The sequence below is a fragment of the Betta splendens genome, chromosome 7, assembly GCF_900634795.4.
Source record: "Betta splendens chromosome 7, fBetSpl5.4, whole genome shotgun sequence".
Taxonomy (NCBI): Eukaryota; Metazoa; Chordata; class Actinopteri; order Anabantiformes; family Osphronemidae; genus Betta; species Betta splendens.
Genome location: NC_040887.2, coordinates 8,165,816 through 8,183,275, shown reverse-complemented (window position 1 = coordinate 8,183,275; position 17,460 = coordinate 8,165,816). Strand labels below are relative to the sequence as shown.

The 17,460-nt window shown below is 42.8% G+C and overlaps 5 protein-coding genes across 8 annotated transcripts; 2 read left to right on the top strand and 3 right to left on the bottom strand.

Annotated features, from left to right (window-relative positions):
* Nucleotides 1–587: 587 nt before the first annotated feature.
* Nucleotides 588–3,624, top strand: LOC114859400 (F-box only protein 44-like). Of its 2 annotated transcripts, none has more exons than XM_029157510.3 (6): nt 588–1,050; nt 1,614–1,863; nt 1,950–2,064; nt 2,155–2,250; nt 2,735–2,870; nt 2,975–3,624. In XM_029157510.3, exons 1-6 carry the CDS (start codon nt 994–996, stop codon nt 3,101–3,103), a joined length of 783 nt encoding a protein of 260 aa, XP_029013343.1. In that variant the 5' UTR covers nt 588–993; the 3' UTR covers nt 3,104–3,624. The 2 variants fall into 2 exon arrangements, with proteins under 2 accessions (XP_029013343.1, XP_029013342.1); XM_029157509.3 differs by having other exon boundaries at nt 592–1,050; nt 2,957–3,624.
* A 2-nt stretch (nt 3,625–3,626) lies between these two features.
* On the bottom strand, nt 3,627–7,097 carry LOC114859401 (cell division control protein 42 homolog). Of its 3 annotated transcripts, none has more exons than XM_029157512.3 (6): nt 6,937–7,097; nt 6,297–6,429; nt 6,143–6,215; nt 5,930–6,039; nt 5,553–5,750; nt 3,627–4,756 (listed from the first exon to the last, which is right to left on the bottom strand). In XM_029157512.3, the coding sequence occupies exons 2-6, from the start codon at nt 6,399–6,401 to the stop codon at nt 4,667–4,669; spliced, it is 576 nt and encodes a 191-aa protein (XP_029013345.1). In that variant the 5' UTR covers nt 6,402–6,429; nt 6,937–7,097; the 3' UTR covers nt 3,627–4,666. The 3 variants fall into 3 exon arrangements, with proteins under 3 accessions (XP_029013345.1, XP_029013344.1, XP_029013346.1); XM_029157511.2 differs by lacking the exon at nt 3,627–4,756 and adding an exon at nt 4,844–5,391; XM_029157513.3 differs by lacking the exon at nt 3,627–4,756 and adding an exon at nt 4,844–5,391 and having other exon boundaries at nt 6,905–7,044.
* A 315-nt stretch (nt 7,098–7,412) lies between these two features.
* On the bottom strand, nt 7,413–9,018 carry LOC114859403 (CMRF35-like molecule 3). Its single transcript, XM_041071381.2, has 4 exons — nt 8,954–9,018; nt 8,513–8,866; nt 8,306–8,357; nt 7,413–8,159 (listed from the first exon to the last, which is right to left on the bottom strand). The coding sequence occupies exons 1-4, from the start codon at nt 8,988–8,990 to the stop codon at nt 8,015–8,017; spliced, it is 588 nt and encodes a 195-aa protein (XP_040927315.1). The 5' UTR covers nt 8,991–9,018; the 3' UTR covers nt 7,413–8,014.
* A 1,444-nt stretch (nt 9,019–10,462) lies between these two features.
* Nucleotides 10,463–13,114, top strand: LOC114859393 (acidic mammalian chitinase-like). Its single transcript, XM_029157495.3, has 11 exons — nt 10,463–10,589; nt 10,708–10,737; nt 10,818–11,019; nt 11,107–11,163; nt 11,242–11,407; nt 11,612–11,736; nt 11,806–11,929; nt 12,033–12,218; nt 12,301–12,420; nt 12,504–12,645; nt 12,715–13,114. Exons 1-11 carry the CDS (start codon nt 10,565–10,567, stop codon nt 12,987–12,989), a joined length of 1,452 nt encoding a protein of 483 aa, XP_029013328.1. The 5' UTR covers nt 10,463–10,564; the 3' UTR covers nt 12,990–13,114.
* On the bottom strand, nt 13,111–15,906 carry mfsd4ab (major facilitator superfamily domain containing 4Ab). Its single transcript, XM_055510033.1, has 10 exons — nt 15,605–15,906; nt 15,336–15,534; nt 14,910–15,152; nt 14,644–14,806; nt 14,390–14,505; nt 14,136–14,309; nt 13,896–14,043; nt 13,740–13,810; nt 13,516–13,636; nt 13,111–13,418 (listed from the first exon to the last, which is right to left on the bottom strand). Exons 1-10 carry the CDS (start codon nt 15,832–15,834, stop codon nt 13,336–13,338), a joined length of 1,548 nt encoding a protein of 515 aa, XP_055366008.1. The 5' UTR covers nt 15,835–15,906; the 3' UTR covers nt 13,111–13,335.
* Nucleotides 15,907–17,460: the final 1,554 nt, after the last annotated feature.

Genomic DNA, 17,460 nt, shown 5'->3' with positions numbered 1-17,460 from the left:
TGAAGCTTCTGAAGCATTGAACCACTATGACCCAACGACACACTGCATCGAAGTATTTGATACGGTCCGAACCCTGACATCTGCTGTTTGTCTGCGAGAACTGCAGCCGACAAACCCTCATTGATAAATGGTGGTTTTAAAAGTCATAGTTTGTGTTTGTCTTTTAAAAAAAACTTTTTTCATATTTGTCGTCAATGCAAAGCAGTTTATTAAAAAGCTTCCACACTGCTGGGCTTTAATCCATTCCTGCTGTAGCCCACTTTCCTCACTATAGGTTCATCTATACATTCTATTTGTGTGTATGTTTGCATGTACTGAATGTTCAGCGTTTAAACTAACTAGAGTCCATTAGAGGACACTCCTTGGAATTATCACAATCTGCAGCTACTTCTCTTATAATTTACTTTGACGCCATAACCGTTATAAATACATAAATATATTTTATTTATTTTTATGTATTTGTTGTTTGATTCTTAAATTTTAATTTTAGTCGTAGGTCGCTCAAATCGAACCAGAATAACAGAAAAAACATGACTATGTCTCAAATGTGCGTCCTGTACTTCCGCGTGAGAGTGACTCACGCATACCGGAAATGCCGGACGCCTTCGCGTTTCCCACGAAGCAACGAAGCCGCGTTGAGTTCCAGGTGACGGGCCGTTTACCGTCTGGACCCACCCTCGCCTAAGCGGAGGGTCCCGACGTCAATGACGAGTACGACCCCACGACATGACGCGTTCCGTTAGATGCGTTGAGCCATAAACGAAAGTGATATTACTTTAGAAGCACGAGGGACCCGCAGTCATTTGCTAATTTTATCGTTATAGGCGTAATCGCCATCTTTAGCTTCTCTCCTCGCGTCTTTCAGTTTCACTTTTAGAAGCGCCTCCTTGTCTGTGTGAGCTCCATACGCACGTGCACTGGGGATCATCTGGAGGAGATTTGGGACTGAACACATTTGACTGCGTTACTCGCTGGCGTGAACTTGTTCCGGGTATGAAAAGGAAAGCCATGGGTGCGACATCCAGCTGCCACGACCGGCGACTGTCCAGCGTAAGTTCCCAGTGCAACACTGTAGAAACGGCGAATCGCAGGCAACTAGATGTTAATGGCTGTGAAATGCAAGTGTGTTAGTTTGACAGGCTGCGATCAGAAGCGTTCGCACTTTAACAGCACAGTAACTGGTGTGTGTGACGTATACCGACAAACTGCATTCAATGCAAACGGACGGCAGCTCGGCTGTGTTGGGGTCCAGTGACGCCGGTGAACAGCTGTGCGTTTGGCTGTTTTCCTGCTGCAGGTTAAAACGGTGTGTAGCGTGACGCTGCAAAACAATGTCTCACTCTACAGTTCGCCGCTGAGTAGTGCAGCCCCGCACCCTCACACCGCCACCACCATTCTGCACAAATGAAGCGCTCCTCCTCATTCCCCATCCTTCACCAGATTCAAAATAGACACTAATGTATTAATCAGTTAACCTTTAATTAAACATAATCAAACACAAGAAGTTACTGCAACACAGGATTGTTGACTGATAATAGACTTTCATATGCAACTATTACTGATAGAAAACAGACCTGATTGATTGTGTAAAGCTTGAGCTTCTCTGTGCACAGACGTTCATCATTCCCGTGGAAATCCTGGAGGAGATCTTCCTGAATCTTCCTCCTGATCAGGTGGTTTGTACTTGTCAGCTCGTGTGTCGCCAGTGGAAAGAGGTAACGAACAGTGAGTCTTTATGGGTTGAAAGGTGCAGAAGAGAAGGGTACCGTCCACGGAACGCTTCCCGAAAACCCAAAGATTGGAAGTTGTTCTACTTCATGTGCAAGAAAAGAAGAAATCTTCTGAAGAATCCGATAGCAGAACGTAAGAAGTTGTAAAATGATTTGTACCTAAGATATTTTGCTTTAAAGACTTATTGTCTCTTACAAACCTCACCTTGTCTGCTGCAGATCAGTTTGATAACTGGAAGATTGTGGAAAATGGGGGTGATAAGTGGGCAGTAGAAGATGTCATGGTGCCGCATCCAGATGAAAGAGTCAAGAAAAACTTTGTTACCTCTTACTTGTGAGTATATCTCTGAGAGCTGCAGAAATATGGCGCTGATGCTGCCTGTTGATATTCTTTGACTTGTAAAACCGGTTCTGTTTTCTACAGCTCGTGCATGAAGTCACAGCTCATTCATTTGGAGAAAGAAGGTTACAACCCATCGTTTATGGATGATTTCCAGCCAGCCATAAAAATATCTGACTGGTAAGAACAATACGTAAAGTCAATCTAATATGGCAGGATTACCAACAGAGAATGCCAGGAACAAGTGTAAAGAAAAACTAACTCTACTGTTGCTGCTTAAAAAAACCTGCTGCAGTTTAAGACTCTGAAAACTCGAGGGAGAGGAGGCAGAGCCCTCAACCTCACAGACAACATACTATCCAGTCTAACTCCAACCACCGAGAGAGAAGGGTTTCGTTTCTCTTCAGGGGGAACCGAGCTGCAGACAGCTCTGTGCTTCTCTAACGTGTATGATTAAGACCATCATCACCATCCCTTGAGATCGACTATGTGTTTGTACTGTAGCTTTAGTTTGGCACCATTAAGAACTACACTGCACACTTGCCACATTGTGATCTATGTTTAGGATTGTAAACAAATATGCTACTGATGCGAGGAAGAGCAGCTAAGATGAACAGTAATGACTGATTGTTGAGCCCATGCTTGTGTATCTGTGTTACATTAGGTACGCACCACGGTGGGACTGTGGAAGTCAATATGAGATCTGTGTGGAGTTGCTGAATATTGAAAAGAAGCCCATCCAAACGTTTTCCCCCGAAACTGTTCACTTTGAGCAGTGGAACGATCAGCAGTGGAATCAGGTGTGTGCAAAGTGTGAGGCATTAATTAAAGCTACGAGGCAGAAAGCCAGAGACATAACTCTAGACCTAATGATTTTTATCCCCAGATGACCCATGTTTTCCAGAACTATGGACCAGGAGTGAGATACATTAAATTTACCCACGGAGGCAAGGACACAAAGTTCTGGGCAGGGTGGTATGGGATACGCGTCACCAACAGCTGCGTTGAGATCTGTCCATCAGAGGACATATAACTCCATCTGCTTTTTCCTGCCTTTGTGAGAAATTGCACATATGATATTTGCCTATATAAACTGCAATTTTACATCTGATAGAAATATTTAATAAGTTCTAATAACCTTTGGACTCAATTTTCTTGTTTTGAAAATTGAAAAAATATGAACAAACACTTCAACATTTAAAAAGATGTAAATCACACTCGTATGATTGAAGATTCTTCTCTCTACCCGTCAGCTCTCAGGATGAGAAGCCATCAATAGATGTAGTTTGTCTAACAGGCACTTTAAAAGGACACTTTGGTCAATGCTTATTGTTTCAACATTATGAAGTATTAAGCCATCAGTTATGTGACATTGTTTGTGACAGAATCCAAAATCAAGTACGTCTTGTGTGATTGTTCCTAGGATTGCTACACTAAGCTTTATTTTCCACTGGGGTCAAACATTGTTAATCACTAAACTATTCTGTATTGCTGAAAAACTAAACAAACATTTATTTAAAGAAATATGATTAAAATCAACATATGGGACACCAACATAGTATGAAGTGAAGTTTATTCATAATACTGGTTTGTCGTAATGCTTTATCACAGGTAAATACATTGTTTTAATGTCAGATAAGATTGAAAATCTAAGAAAGTGGTTTTCATATTCCTGGTTAACTGATATTTGTTTCTCCAAAGCTCATTATCAGTAATGCATTTATTTGGAAATAAGTTATGAGTCATTCTCACCATATTTACAATTAAAAATGCAATTTGCTGCCAAAGCTAAAAAAAAGATAAATAGTATTAGTTCAGTCATTCGAAGATCTCCACAGGGGTTCAGACGACATAGAAGAACTGTCACATGTTTATGGAATACAGTACATGATGAGCTGGAGGTTATAGGCTGAAATGCCCTTGAGAAGATTTGCCATTATGGTATTTGATAACTCACAAAAGGTAAGACAGTAATATGTGGTTCCAACTACTGGCAAAGTGACTAATAGAATCATTGATGTTGTATTTCAATTATATCCAATTAGATAGTTTTTAGATCTGCCCAGAACCGAATCCTGACACTAAGTAGCACAAACCATGACACAAAAACAAAAATATACTATTATCATTAAATACTCCGTCAGTCCTTTCTGCAATTGTTGCAATCAACACATGTAATTATAAAAAAAAGTAGAATACAGTATGATCTAGTGTTTCACTAAACTGTCACTTCTCACTTGTCTATTTTATAGGACAGTCAATAAAACAGGTTCAGTAAAAAAGTTGTCAGTTCTAGAATATGCACTTCTGCAAAACAATATCTAATGTAACTATATTTATTAAAATATTGCCCACAGTTGCTTGATATATTTAAGTGTTGTGTTTACATCATCTAAGAATCTTTTAGTTGCATGTCACCACAAACGGCATCAAATGTTAACACCTTTCCAACACAGTCTGTGTATGTAGGGTAAATTAGCTAAAAGGCAACCATTTCATCAGGTCTCAAATTGTGACAATGTGCATGTGCAGCAAACCTCTTCCGTACGATTAACTTAGGTTTGGAAATCGGTGGGGTAGAAGGGCTCAATGCAACTCAAATCAGAATACATTTACGTCTTTTCTTAGGTTCAGGAGGCTCCAGGGCAGCCAGTATTGCCTCATCAAACACATTCTTTAATCCTTTCTGTGGAAACAAAATATTAATATTCAAAACAGAGCTATGAACAGCTTCAGTAAGCTAACTGCAAAAGAATGCAGAGTAGAAATGGAGCAGGGCAATCAAAATGTTCCTTTATTCAAATAACATACAAGACTCTTATGATCAAGTTGAGTAAAGACAAAAGCCCATGGAAAATTTTGACGCTACAGTAGGAAAAGAAAAATACAATTACTGTCCAAGACGGGAAGTAGATTAAATGCTTTTTATGCATCACTGACGCTAGAGAGCTAAATACTGACATAACAAAATGTTGGTTTAACGTGAACAAAAAACAGTCCTGTTTTTTTTTCGACCGACTTGCACACAAGGCGCTGACAAGTAGAACTAAATAATGGCACCTGTCATATTTGGCAGCTTGGATACTTGTGATTAGGCCAAAAAGAAAGCACACAACCAGAAGGAGTAGAGTTAATGGGCACAAAGTGTAAAAGATCTTTGTGGATATTTTAGTGACAGACATTTCTTTATAATGAATAAGCAGCAGACGAGAGAGGCAAAGCAAGGAAACATCAGAACAAACAGCATTTTCTCTTTCTCTGAGTTTCAGGGGGCTCTAAAGCAGCTAAGATAGCCTCATCAAATACGTTCTTCAGTCCCCGCTACAGAAAAGAAGGGAGAAAGACAGGCACACCACACAGTTAAGTATAGATTTAAGCCACTTGTTATTAGCAAGACAACACAAAGCTTTCCTAGTTGGTTAGGATACTTAAACACATGCATGATAAAACAGCTTCAGGTTTTCTTCAATGGGGGATCTTACCTGTGTTAGGGCTGAGCACTCAACATATTTGACTGCTTTAAGGTCACGAGCCAGCTTTTCTGCTGTCTCGGGGGTGATTGGCTTCTGCTTGTTCTTAGCTAACTTCTCCACTGTGGAAGGGTCATCACGTAGATCTATTTGAGTGCCGACCAAAAGGAACGGAGTCTTGGGACAATGGTGAGTTATTTCAGGGACCCACTGGAAAATGAGTAATAGGATGTAACATACAAGAGTAAAAAGAAAGGAAAAAAAGATGTTACCAAAAAAAATATGTCAAGATGCAAAATAAATCTCTAGGCATTTAAACATAGAAAGTGTAGAAATACGGTGAGGTGTGTATTGTAGGCAGTGCAGTTTTGAACCAACGTTGCACAAACCTTTTCTTTAACGTTCTCAAATGAGGAGGGGGACACCACTGAGAAACACACTAAGAAAACATCTGTCTGTGGGTAGCTTAGTGGTCGTAACCGGTCATAATCCTCTTGACCTATAAAGATCACATTCAAAATTGACCTAAAACTGTGACATATTAACAACTTCTTTCAATTTCAACTTGAATGAATTCAAGTAGTGATGACTAAAGGTCTCACCTGCTGTATCAAATAAGCCAAGGGTGTAGGGTTCACCCCCAATCATAACAGTTACTGCATAGTTGTCAAACACCTGTGATCAAAGTAGAAATGTTACTTAGCAGAACTTTTAAACTGTGCTAGCGTGGGTCCGTTAAAAATACAATCAACTTACTGTTGGTACATATTCAGAGGGGAACTTGTTGGTAGTGTATGAAATCAGAAGGCAGGTTTTTCCCACAGCTCCGTCACCCACCACCACACATTTGATAGTCTGCATGTCTGTGCTTTCTGCCTGAAAACGTTAGCTGCGAGGAATGATACGTCAGTAACATTTCATTGTAACAAAGTTAAACTTAATTTGTTCTTTAATGAACATCCGTGTCAATTATTAATGACGACTCTGGTTAACTAAGGGGAAAGAATCTGTGTTTTCCATCGTTAGCCTTAAATCCTAAACCTTCATCTTAACTGTCACACCCCAGCAACAGACGTTAGTTTACAGCATTTGCTCTGCTGAAGCCATTAAACTTTGCTACATTCGCATTTATAAATAAGGCAATAAAACTATGACACAATAATAAAATATCTACTTCAACACGAGGTAAAAAATAACAAACATTTAGAGCAGTTAGGCTAACGCCATGCTAGCTAGTTTGTCAGCTAGCTTATCCACTGGCCGGCTAACGTTAGCTTGTAAACCAAACCAGTCTCTAAACTCCATATAACAACACAAAACACGCGACCAAGACCAGAACATCTATACGTCAATTAACTACACACAAGAATGGCAGACAAACGTTGAGGCTCCGTACCAGCCGTTCTACGTATCCGTGATGGCTAACGGTAGCTATCCTTTTCGCCGGGCGTTGGCACCAGCGAGCAGCTACTTAGTACAGTCAAGTCGGCGACAGCTCCACACGTCCGCTACGATCCGTCAAGTTAGACAAAAGTATACCGGATATTACCCTTCAAAGTAAAACGAGTAGGATCTGCTGCAAAGCCGAATGCACATAAAAAGCATTAAATAGGGCAATTGGAGGCCGAAAAAGTTAACATCAAATTTATAGTTGTTAATTTGAGTCCGTGTGTTTTTGTATGTACGCTTTATCCCAATGCTTTTCACTTCTTTACCTTTAATGTTTTATACTTTGAAAGTAACATCCTCCTGGCTGTGTGTCTGTCTTGACAAACATTAATGCAGCAGAAGTGGTGACATCATCTCCTCACGTCGCATCGAAAAGCTGAATTCGAGCGCTGTGATTTATGCAGCACAGATAACAAGCTGTAGGACAGACAGTCTATAGTTTAATTAAGATGATGATGATATAATAGTGCATTACAAAGCACAACATTACATCACAAAACAAAACTGAGAAACATGTTTTTAAAATCGATTGATTCGAGCAAAGTCCTAAACACAGACCAATAAAGGTGACCTATAAAACAGTGAAAATCGTGGTAAAATAACCAAATCTGCTTTTATTTGCTACAGAAAAAATACAGTTAAAGAAAACAATAAAAGTCTAAATCGCACAGTTACTGAAGACGATGCCTTATTTTTAGCCTACATGTTCATGTAAATATTAACAATCACTGCTTTGCATGAGATAGCTCACATTGTTGCAGCTACAGTTAACAGGGTTGTTGCATATGAATCACAAGTGCCTTAGAGAAAACTGTACAGTATGGAGCATATTTGTGGAATCTTAGCACGACTTATCCTTGATGGTAAATGAAAGGCACAAATCACCTCAGACAGAAACATTCCATCACAATTGCAGGTGTCTCATAAAACTTTGAAATGGGTGTGATTTATGACATGATAGGAAACCACATGTCTGTTATCCTTCATCACATCTAACAGCTAGTCATGATTGAAAAATTAGACCCTTATTTACAGATATTTAAGGCTTTATTGAGAAGCTGATGTTTTGGCGTTGTCTTTGCTGTCTTTATCCTCCACACAGTGATCTGTGTTAATACCAAACAACACAACATCAAAACAAAAAGGATCCATCGTAGAGTCGCCCAGCAGCTGGATGAAAGGACATTAACTGGGATTAGAAGCATTCGTTAATTATGTCGCAAACATTTATTCATGTTTTTATTCATTAAATTATAGTAATAGTAATTTTGCTCCAACAGTATGGAGTGGTAGAGTATCTGCTCAGATTGTCTCACCTTATTTCATCATTTTCCATTGATAAAGTGCTTGGTGTGGTGTAGGTTGGCACTGTACAAAAAGTATTTTAAATAAAAAAAACAAACATCCAGAAACGACATCTTGAAAGACATACATCTGATCAACCACGTCTACTGAAAAATCAAATCAATTGGATCAAAGCAGTTCAAAGCAGTGAGTTTATGAGGTGAGCGTGAGGAGCCTACCTGATTCAGAGACAAGGAGCCTGACACCAGTGAAGACGTTCCTTCCATGTCTCGAGATGACGCACCAGTACTTGTCCTCATCGCTCTTACTGAGCGAATGCACGGTGACTGTGATGATGCCTGTCCTCTTATCATCAACAATGAGGCTTCTGTTGTTTTGTTGTTTTTTGGGTGTCCTCACCACTACGGCACAAAACTCATACACTGGTCCTTTGCACCAGTATTTTTGGTTTCCGCTGAACTTCTCGTCATACCGAAAAGAAATAGTCGCAGATCCTCCAGGTGCTGCACTTACCACCTCTGGGCCCGACAGATCCGTATCCTCAGACAGGCAGAACAGGCAGAGAAGTGGGGCTGTAAAATGCAAAGAAATTTCACATTGCGTTAGTTAATCCACCTGCTCATCTGTCAGTACAGAGCTACAGCTTTTGTAACGATTACCTTTAAAGAAGCCAACAAAGATCCACTTGACCCTCATGATGGGGGACAAACAGACTGACGGGAAGCAGAAGTGATGTGCAATATGCAGAGACTTCCTTTTTCTGACACGTGTTGAGGTTGGGCCATAACATAGGAAATCATATTAGCATGATTTACAGCATAGGTGTGTTTTTCTGTTAAAGTGTTATTTTAACGCTGCCAGACGTCAGCAAGGAGCAGCAGGTGGCACTAAAAACCTGTCAGAGACAAATTTGTTGTTGGACCCGAGCAGTTCTGTGTGTGTGCAGGCTGATGAAGGCTGTAAACTGAGACTACAGGTGTCAGTATGACCCTGAAAGCCTCTCTGTCTCTATTCTGTGTCTCCGTTTCACTTTTTTTTTACAATATCAGGTAACATTTCTGATATTTCTGATATTCTGAATGAGGCGCCCTTCTTTGCTTGAGTGAAACCAAGGTGACGTGCCCCTTTTAGGGAAGGTCAACCTGCCGAAAGGAAAAAACAGAAGTATGCTGATGACACATGCAGCTGAGGTTTGACATGGGAGATTACAACACCCAGTGACACAAATCCCCAATATTGCTGTGGTTTATTTTAAAATCGTTGCCTGGGATACAAACCATACACCGAGGGGCTCACGCCTGATTTTGAACTCATTTTATGTTTGTTTAACATTTAGTATTTAAGGTAAGTCACAAAATAACTTCATATTCGTTTGAACCTAAGAAATCTATAAAGAAAACAGAATAAGCACTCATTTTACACACTGTAGTCCTTAAATGGCAACATAACCTTGGTGCGAACCTTCGCATTCAGCAAATCAGTGAGTAAACGTTACCTCCCCCTCACAGTCTCCTTGACACTTCTTAAATGATACACAATAAAATGCTGATTGAGCTGCTTTGGAAAAAAACCCAAATGAGAATACTTCTTTGTTTTGGCTCAGCCAAGGCATTTTCCACTGATACCAGCATATCTTTCTTAGATATCAAAGATTAAAAACTACATTATATTGTGAGTTAAATGGTTTCTGGAGGAGTCGTTTTATTTTAATGACAATCCCTCTGACCTGTCTCAGTCCTCTTTTCACTTGTCAAACATGTTTATCATCATGTATCTGCAGCATAAAGAGTGTCTGAAAGGCAATTTACCTCATTGCTTATGGAGCCAGCTGACATTGTATGCCACTGCTCAGACACAGTTTCTTTGCTGCATGATATGGACGGCATACAAACTAGCAAAGACTTCAAGCGACACTTTGTCACCTATGTAAAGGTTTCCTTGTGCTGTATAAGTGAGGCACAGCCAGTCCAATATCTCCCATCAACATGTGTTTAGGGATGCTTTATTAAATATGCCCATTTTCCACAGTTCCTGGATTTGTTTTCGCTTTCAATAAACGAGTCCTTCACACAAGGAGAAAGTGCGCCTGTGGAGAATACGCCTGGGCGCGTGATAAGCAATCACATACTACTCCCTCCGAGAGCATTTGATAATCTTCCCTGGAACAAACACGTTTCTTGGCAGACGTTCCGTTTTTGCCGAGTTTAAACAAACGCAGGACACATAAAAGCGAGCGCGCCTGTAGGTCAGCCTCCTCCAACAGGCGAGTCATGGCCAAAGCACTGTTTGTGACCGGTAAGTCGCTGCTGCTGCTGCATGTGCAAGCATTTTCCTTGGTGACGTGCAGTGGACGGTATTGGCTTCATCAGACTTCATTGCTTTGCTGATAATCCCATGTGTTTTGGCTTTTAAGCGTTGGCCCTGCTGCTGCACGCGCAGCTCGGTAAGCTCCACGGCAACATGCGTGTTGATTCTGTGCCGGCGTGTCTCCTGCTCACTTCGTATTGGTCTCATGCATCGCAGGCTCGTCCTTCATACTGTCATGCTACTTCACCAACTGGGCTCAGTACAGACCGCCTCCCACCATTTACATGCCCAATGACATCGACCCGTGTCTCTGCACCCATCTCCTCTACGCCTTTGCCACCATTAAAAACAACCAACTGGCCACCTACGAATGGGACGATGTGTCGCTTTACAGCCAGTTCAATGGCCTGAAGAACAAGTGAGTCCCTCTAATATTTATGCCTGTTCTTTATTTAGCACATTTAAGAGTCTGCAGGTGTAATTACACTGTGGGATTTATGGGCAGGAACGGCAACCTGAAGACCCTTCTGTCGGTCGGAGGCTGGAACTTTGGCTCCGCAGGGTGATATTATCTACTAATTGTTTTGCACATCGTCCTCTAAACGCTGGAAATCTAATACGTTTTCTGGTTCCACATTAGTTTTTCACAGATGGTGTCAAGCCCTGCCAACCGTCAGACCTTCATCAACTCTGTCATTTCATTCCTGAGACTGTACGAGTTTGATGGGCTGGATATTGACTGGGAGTACCCGGCCAACAGAGGAAGTCCTCCAGAGGATCAAGAGAACTATTCTGTTTTACTGGAGGTTTGTTGTATTTGTTCAGTTTCCAGTTTTAAGTAAGGTTTAAATTCATGACATACTGGTATACTGTTATAAATGTATAATGTCTCATTTGTTGTTGCCTGTGAGAGAAAGATGCCAGTAACTTGACCATTATCTGAAATCCCTAATTATGAATTTTGGAGGTCAGTTAATACTAAATATTTTATAGCTGTTGACATTTGACAGGAAATGAGAGCTGCCTTTGAGACTGAGGCCCAGAAGAGCAGCAAGGCTCGTCTTCTGATGTCTGCTGCTGTGTCGGCTGGAAAGGGCACCATTGATTCAGCTTATCAGATTCCCAAACTTGGCCAGTAAGTGTTTGAATCTGTGGTCAACACACTGGACCACATTAAAACAAGCAACTCTTAAACTCTTTTCAGGTCTCTGGACATGATCAACGTCATGACTTACGATTTTCATGGATCATGGGACACCATGACCGGCGAATGTAGCCCCCTGTTTAGAGGCCCGGAGGACCAGGGCAGCCTCATCTACTTCAATGTGGCGAGTATATTTATAGATGCTAAAAGGTTTTACGGTATCTGAGACTAAACTAAAACAACCACAACAACCAACTATAATAATAATGATAATAATAATCTATTAGGACTATGCCATGAACTACTGGAAGAGCCAAGGAGCACCAGCTGAGAAGCTGATTGTTGGCTTCCCCACGTATGGAAACACCTTCACTCTCAGCAACCCGGCTAATCATGGTGTTGGAGCTCCCATTTCTGGCGCTGGAACCCCAGGGAAGTACACTCAAGAGGCTGGAGAGCTGGCCTATTTCGAGGTTTGAGCCTTAACGACCACACTGCTCGTGATGTCGTATGACAACATCAGATCAGTCCTGAAGGTCTGCTGTTAAATTCCAGATCTGTGGCTTCTTACAAAATGGAGGTACTGAGGTTTGGAACCAGGCCCAGGATGTGCCCTATGCTTACAACGGAAACCAGTGGGTGGGCTACGACAACATCAAGAGCTTCCAGATAAAGGTACGAATTGGGGAGGCTCCTAAAAATGATACCGCATAAATGTGATGACATCACGTGTCCGACCACCTTCTGATTGTTCACAGGCAAACTGGCTGGTGAACAGTAAGTTTGGAGGAGCCATGGTGTGGACCATCGATATGGACGACTACCTGGGCACATTCTGTAACCAGGGAAAATACCCACTGATTAATGTTCTCAAGAAGAGCCTCAATCTTGAACAAGCAGGTAAGGATTTCAACACTGATTGTCACTGTGTCGATTAGTATTTGCAGTAAAATGGTTGTTTTTTCCCAGAATGTGCTCCTCCTGCTACTCCCCTTCCTCCGATCCCCGGGGTGAGCACCACCGCTAGCGTGGTCACTGCAGGAGGCTCAGGCTCAGGCTCAGGCTCAGCCTCAGGCTCCAGCAGCGTCAACAGCAGCTTCTGCGTTGGAAAAGCCAATGGAATGTACCCAAACCCAACCAACAAAAACCAGTTCTACCAGTGCAGTTCAGGCAAGGCCTACCTTGAAAGCTGTGCCTCTGGCCTGGTCTTCGACACCTCATGCTCCTGCTGCAACTGGGCCTAAAGCTGATGACCAGTTAGTCGGCTGCATTGTACATTAGTTCTTAGAGGCTTTTGCTTCACAAATATAACAGATGTTAAACAATGTAGGAAGGGAAAACCTTAGAAATAAATGATTGAGCTGATGAAGGTTTGACTTGTATGTTTTTATTCATACACATAAGCAGTAACACAGAAAAGCTGGACCATCACCATCCAACACCATCACAGTGTAAATTTCTAACAACAACGCTGTACAAATATAATAATTATTAAACTCTATTAAGACCTTTTAGTTCAGATCTTCACACACAGAAGACATATTGTCCTAAATACTGTGGCCAGTAGAAACAAAGCCCAGCTGCCGCCCCTCAGCTCCTCTCGCCGGGTTCTGTGTTGGTGGATCTCCGCTCCGCCGCCGGTTCCTCTGCCATGGCAGATGTTTTGGATGCTCCTGTTGGAATTCGAGCAGGGGACGATAAGTGTGAAATGAATGAAAGCGCAGCGTGAGCGGCAGCAGCGAGCGAGCGAGCGAGCGGCCGATGCTGTACCTCGGAGGTAATTTCTGTGCATCCGTTGGAAGAGCAGTAGAGCGATAAATAGAATAAAACCGGCGCAGCCGATTGTCACTCCACACAGCAGGAAGCTGTAACTGCCTTCAGTGTTGATAATCTGAGGGTGACAGCACCGATAAATTCATAGATCAGCAATTATAATACACACGGCGCACAGTGCTTATATTATAATAAAGACGCATAGGACTTATCGGACTTACGGAGCCGACCAGAACCTGCATCACCATCTCCCCCATTCCTGCACTCGTCACCAGGACTGGTGTCGCACAGCCTGATGGAGAAAGACGACTGCTGGCTCATTTCTCCATCAGGCAGAGTGGATCTATTCTGATTAGGGTATAAACATTTGATTGTACCTTGGTAGTCGAGGATGTCTTCAGTGTAAGCAAGCATACAAGGGAAGATGCTGCTAAGGAACAGCCCACACAAACATGTCCCCACAAACAGGAAGACGCTGCTGGTATAGAAAATAAGCAGCATCGAGACAGTAACAATGGCACCGACCTGGAGAGAGAGAGAGAGAGAGAGAGAATGAATGTGTTAGTGCTGATTTCAAGTGTTACCGTGTTGATGCCACGCTAATTGATCAGATTTACCAGATTGAACACGAGCAGGTTCTTGGGCCGGACGTGGTACGAGAGCGGGATGGACAGCAAGCGTCCAGCGGTGATGGCGGCCCAGAAGACGCCGGACAGGTAGCCGGCTGTCTTATGAGGCAACGACATGGGGGGCGTGGCAGCGTACGTGTACACGAAGCCGGCGTAGGCTCCCTGAACACAAACACAGAAGGCTTGTGAAAAAGCTTTATCTGAAACATGGTGCGTGAAGCAAACGCGTTTGTGAGACTCACCACTATGCCATCGGTCATGAAGAGAACCATCCCTCCGAGGACATGAATTGCAAAGAAGGATACCGGCAGACCACGCAGGTTATTACTCTGACAACAGCTAAAGATATCCCCGTGACCTTTAGCAGAGGATAGCGTCACACATGACACATTGTCGCGGGGAAAATGGCACGAGCGGCTTTTTCGCCGTCCGAACTGACTGAAACGCTGACAGTCTGCGTTTTTCATTTTAAAATCAGACTTCATGAATACTTCACCTCCAGCTTCCTGTTCCTTCTTCTCCGCGCCGGCGCCGCCGGCCCCCTGCTGGGTCTCCATTGCCAGTTCATCCTTCTTCAGCAGACTGGAGGAGCCGCTGGGGCAGCAAGGGATCAGCTGCTCCCGGTACATGAGGAACAGGACTACAATGGGCACGGGCAGCTGAAGGTGCGAAAACAAGTCAGCTTTTACACGTGTGTCATTTCAACCATTTATTCAGACAAAGGCCGTATAAATACAATAGCCCCCATCCTCAGGGTCGTACATTAATAACTGCCATGATCCAGAACGCGTAGTGCACAATGGACTCCTCCGCCGCTCCCTCATGGGGCAAATAGCTCTGAGTTATGTTGTGCTCTGTAATGGGACTGTTTCTCAGCAGGCTTCTGAAATGATGCATGAGCTCAGTCCCGTTCCCTGTGTGATTCCCACAGCCTGTCTCCGAAAGGAAAGGATCTGCAATCAGTGGGCTCACCAGGGCTCCGAACCCGATGAAGAAATGAAGAGCCTGCAAAATGTAGACAAAGGCCACAAAAGTGCTTCAGTGTGTTTTACAGCAGTGGTAGTTTTACAAGTGCAATAGAAAGAAATCCTAACTTGAGGAGATGCTGCGGCTTATAAAATCCTACTCACATACATTAGACATACAGCATTTATACACATAAAGTGCTCATACTAAAGCACGTTTTACCTGCAGGAAAACAGCTGAGTCCTTCTGATAGAGGGCCACCAGCTGGATGTTGGCAATGGTGTCTATAACTCCCATTGCCAAACCCGACGCGGCCATGGCGATGGCCAGAAGGAGGACGTTATGGCACAGGGGGATGACGGCAAATATGACAGAGATGATGAGGGAAGACACAAATAGGGCAGATAGAGCATGAAGCAACCTTGGAAGAGAGAGACGCAGGTTTCAAATGATTATAATCTGCCGACCAGCGCAGCGTTGATGACACTTACGTCCGCTTGAAAAAGCCGCCAACGGAGCTGCCGATCAGCAAGCAGAACTGCTGGGCGAAGAAGACCCAGGTAATCTGACTGAGCGTGGAGCCGGTTTGACACTGCAAGTCCAGAATCGTGGGTCCGAGGAAAGCGATGCAGAGTCCGAAGCTGAAGAAAACACTCCAGTAGGTCAAGGTGTGATGGGCGTTCCGCTTGAAGAGCGCTACAATCCGCTGATCCACCAACATTTTGGGGTCCAAGGATGACGGCTAACAGCGGCTAAAGGCTGCAGCTGCTTCAGGAAGATCCGTGCACGTTGGTTGTAGCACGGCGACTTTTAAAGCCTTCAGCTTCCTGCTCCTGGCGTTGCTCAACAGAAAAGGATGTCCTCCAGTTAATAGGTGAAGTGGAGCATCTTCAATGATTAGCAACGAGGAGACGGGTTTGGGTTGAAATGCTACTGTACGAGGAACTGTGAATAGATGTGTCACATATCATCAAAGTCAATAAATAATTTTAAAAAATCTATTTAAATGATAAATATAGCTTCAATTTCATCACAGATTTGAGGGGATGTATTGACCTGAGGTTCAGGACAGAGATTAACATGGTGTGAGAACTGAATACACTGACGGTCGATGCCAGATTCACACCTGAACTGATCTGTGTGACTCCATGTCCTGCAATGTGAAGATGCTGCTACAGAACCTGGGAAATGTGTGTGTTTATATAAACGGACACTCATTAACATCCACTTCCTCTCCTGGTAACAGCTCAGGACGACTCCTCTGGGTAATTGTCAACCACAGCGTTCTGAGAGGAGTGTTAACAATCAACAGCAACTTCTGGTGACGGAAGTGGGACGTGTATTTAGGAACAGCGTTTGGTCAAATTATAGAACATTGTGATTTTAAAAATTGTGATTAAACAGTCTCTCAGTTCAACAAACAAACTGAACAACAACTGCACATTCATCCAACTCAGTTTCTTCAAGCTCTTTAATTGGGAAGTTCAGTTAATTGTGCTAAAATAGCACAAATTTGACATCTCCTTGGAATGTGTGCCTGATGTTGTTTATAAAAAAACATTCAAGTAACTTATTAAAGTTATTTAAATCTACATCTTCTGAACTATTAAGGAATCTAGAACTCAAGTGTCTCCAGTTTTTTGGCAACGCGGCAAAGACGTCTGCACAAGTAAAGCAGCGCTCTACAAAGCTAATGCTCGTGCTTTTGTTTGTATTTTCATAGAGTTTCCTCTCTGGCAGCGCAGCCGCATAAAGACGCATACATTATTAAAAGAGTTGAAAGTGGACGACGGCAGCGCTGCCTCGCTCCTCTCCGCCTCATCTCCATAGGCTGACATTCAGCTCGCGCTCAGGCTGAGGACAGCACCCACAGTGTGACAGGAATCCTAATGGCACCGCTCCGCTTGGTCCCACCTCTGATATTTACTTTATCTATTGTGATTCTACTGAGTCTAGTGAAAAGGCACATGTTGCTGCCGTATGAAGACATCGGCAAATATTCAAGTCTCACTGTGTTTCAGAGTTTGATCAAAATGTCATTTAGTTAAAAATGAGCGGCACTTGAATAGAATATTACTCATCAAAATTATAGAGATTCCTTTGGGTCCCTTAGAAGCAACTGACTAAAAACTATGCTTTTGTTTTAGTATTTCCTACAGCAGTAGAAACTGGAGGCCTGTCCTCCCAGGAAAGGTCTAATGCTATAATGCATTTTCAGAGTTATCATGAAAAAAGTATTTTGTTCCGTTCCCGATGTGTCCACGTAAAATCCTTCAAAGCATCATTCGAAGTTTGCGATGTACTGGACCAAGTACAAAGCGTTTAGTATTATGTAAATCCCAGTTAG

Excerpts from the sequence above, each read along its gene's own strand:
- LOC114859400 (XM_029157509.3), top strand. The coding sequence starts at position 994 with ATGAAAAGGAAAGCCATGGGTGCGACATCCAGCTGCCACGACCGGCGA. Across the intron at positions 1,051-1,613 it reads ACGACCGGCGACTGTCCAGC|ACGTTCATCATTCCCGTGGA; the intron begins GTAAGTTCCCAG and ends CTCTGTGCACAG. Across the intron at positions 2,871-2,956 it reads ACGATCAGCAGTGGAATCAG|ATGACCCATGTTTTCCAGAA; the intron begins GTGTGTGCAAAG and ends TTTTATCCCCAG.
- LOC114859401 (XM_029157512.3), bottom strand. The coding sequence starts at position 6,401 with ATGCAGACTATCAAATGTGTGGTGGTGGGTGACGGAGCTGTGGGAAAA. Across the intron at positions 6,040-6,142 it reads TGGCTTATTTGATACAGCAG|GTCAAGAGGATTATGACCGG; the intron begins GTGAGACCTTTA and ends TGATCTTTATAG. Across the intron at positions 5,751-5,929 it reads TTGAGAACGTTAAAGAAAAG|TGGGTCCCTGAAATAACTCA; the intron begins GTTTGTGCAACG and ends CTCATTTTCCAG.
- LOC114859403 (XM_041071381.2), bottom strand. The coding sequence starts at position 8,990 with ATGAGGGTCAAGTGGATCTTTGTTGGCTTCTTTAAAG. Across the intron at positions 8,358-8,512 it reads GCTCCTTGTCTCTGAATCAG|TGCCAACCTACACCACACCA; the intron begins GTAGGCTCCTCA and ends CTTTTTGTACAG. Across the intron at positions 8,160-8,305 it reads ATGGAAAATGATGAAATAAG|CTGCTGGGCGACTCTACGAT; the intron begins GTGAGACAATCT and ends CCTTTCATCCAG.
- LOC114859393 (XM_029157495.3), top strand. The coding sequence starts at position 10,565 with ATGGCCAAAGCACTGTTTGTGACCG. Across the intron at positions 10,738-10,817 it reads GCTGCTGCACGCGCAGCTCG|GCTCGTCCTTCATACTGTCA; the intron begins GTAAGCTCCACG and ends CATGCATCGCAG. Across the intron at positions 11,930-12,032 it reads GCCTCATCTACTTCAATGTG|GACTATGCCATGAACTACTG; the intron begins GCGAGTATATTT and ends ATAATCTATTAG.
- mfsd4ab (XM_055510033.1), bottom strand. The coding sequence starts at position 15,834 with ATGTTGGTGGATCAGCGGATTGTAGCGCTCTTCAAGCGGAACGCCCAT. Across the intron at positions 15,153-15,335 it reads ACTCAGCTGTTTTCCTGCAG|GCTCTTCATTTCTTCATCGG; the intron begins GTAAAACGTGCT and ends TACATTTTGCAG. Across the intron at positions 14,807-14,909 it reads GGATCATGGCAGTTATTAAT|CTGCCCGTGCCCATTGTAGT; the intron begins GTACGACCCTGA and ends TCGCACCTTCAG.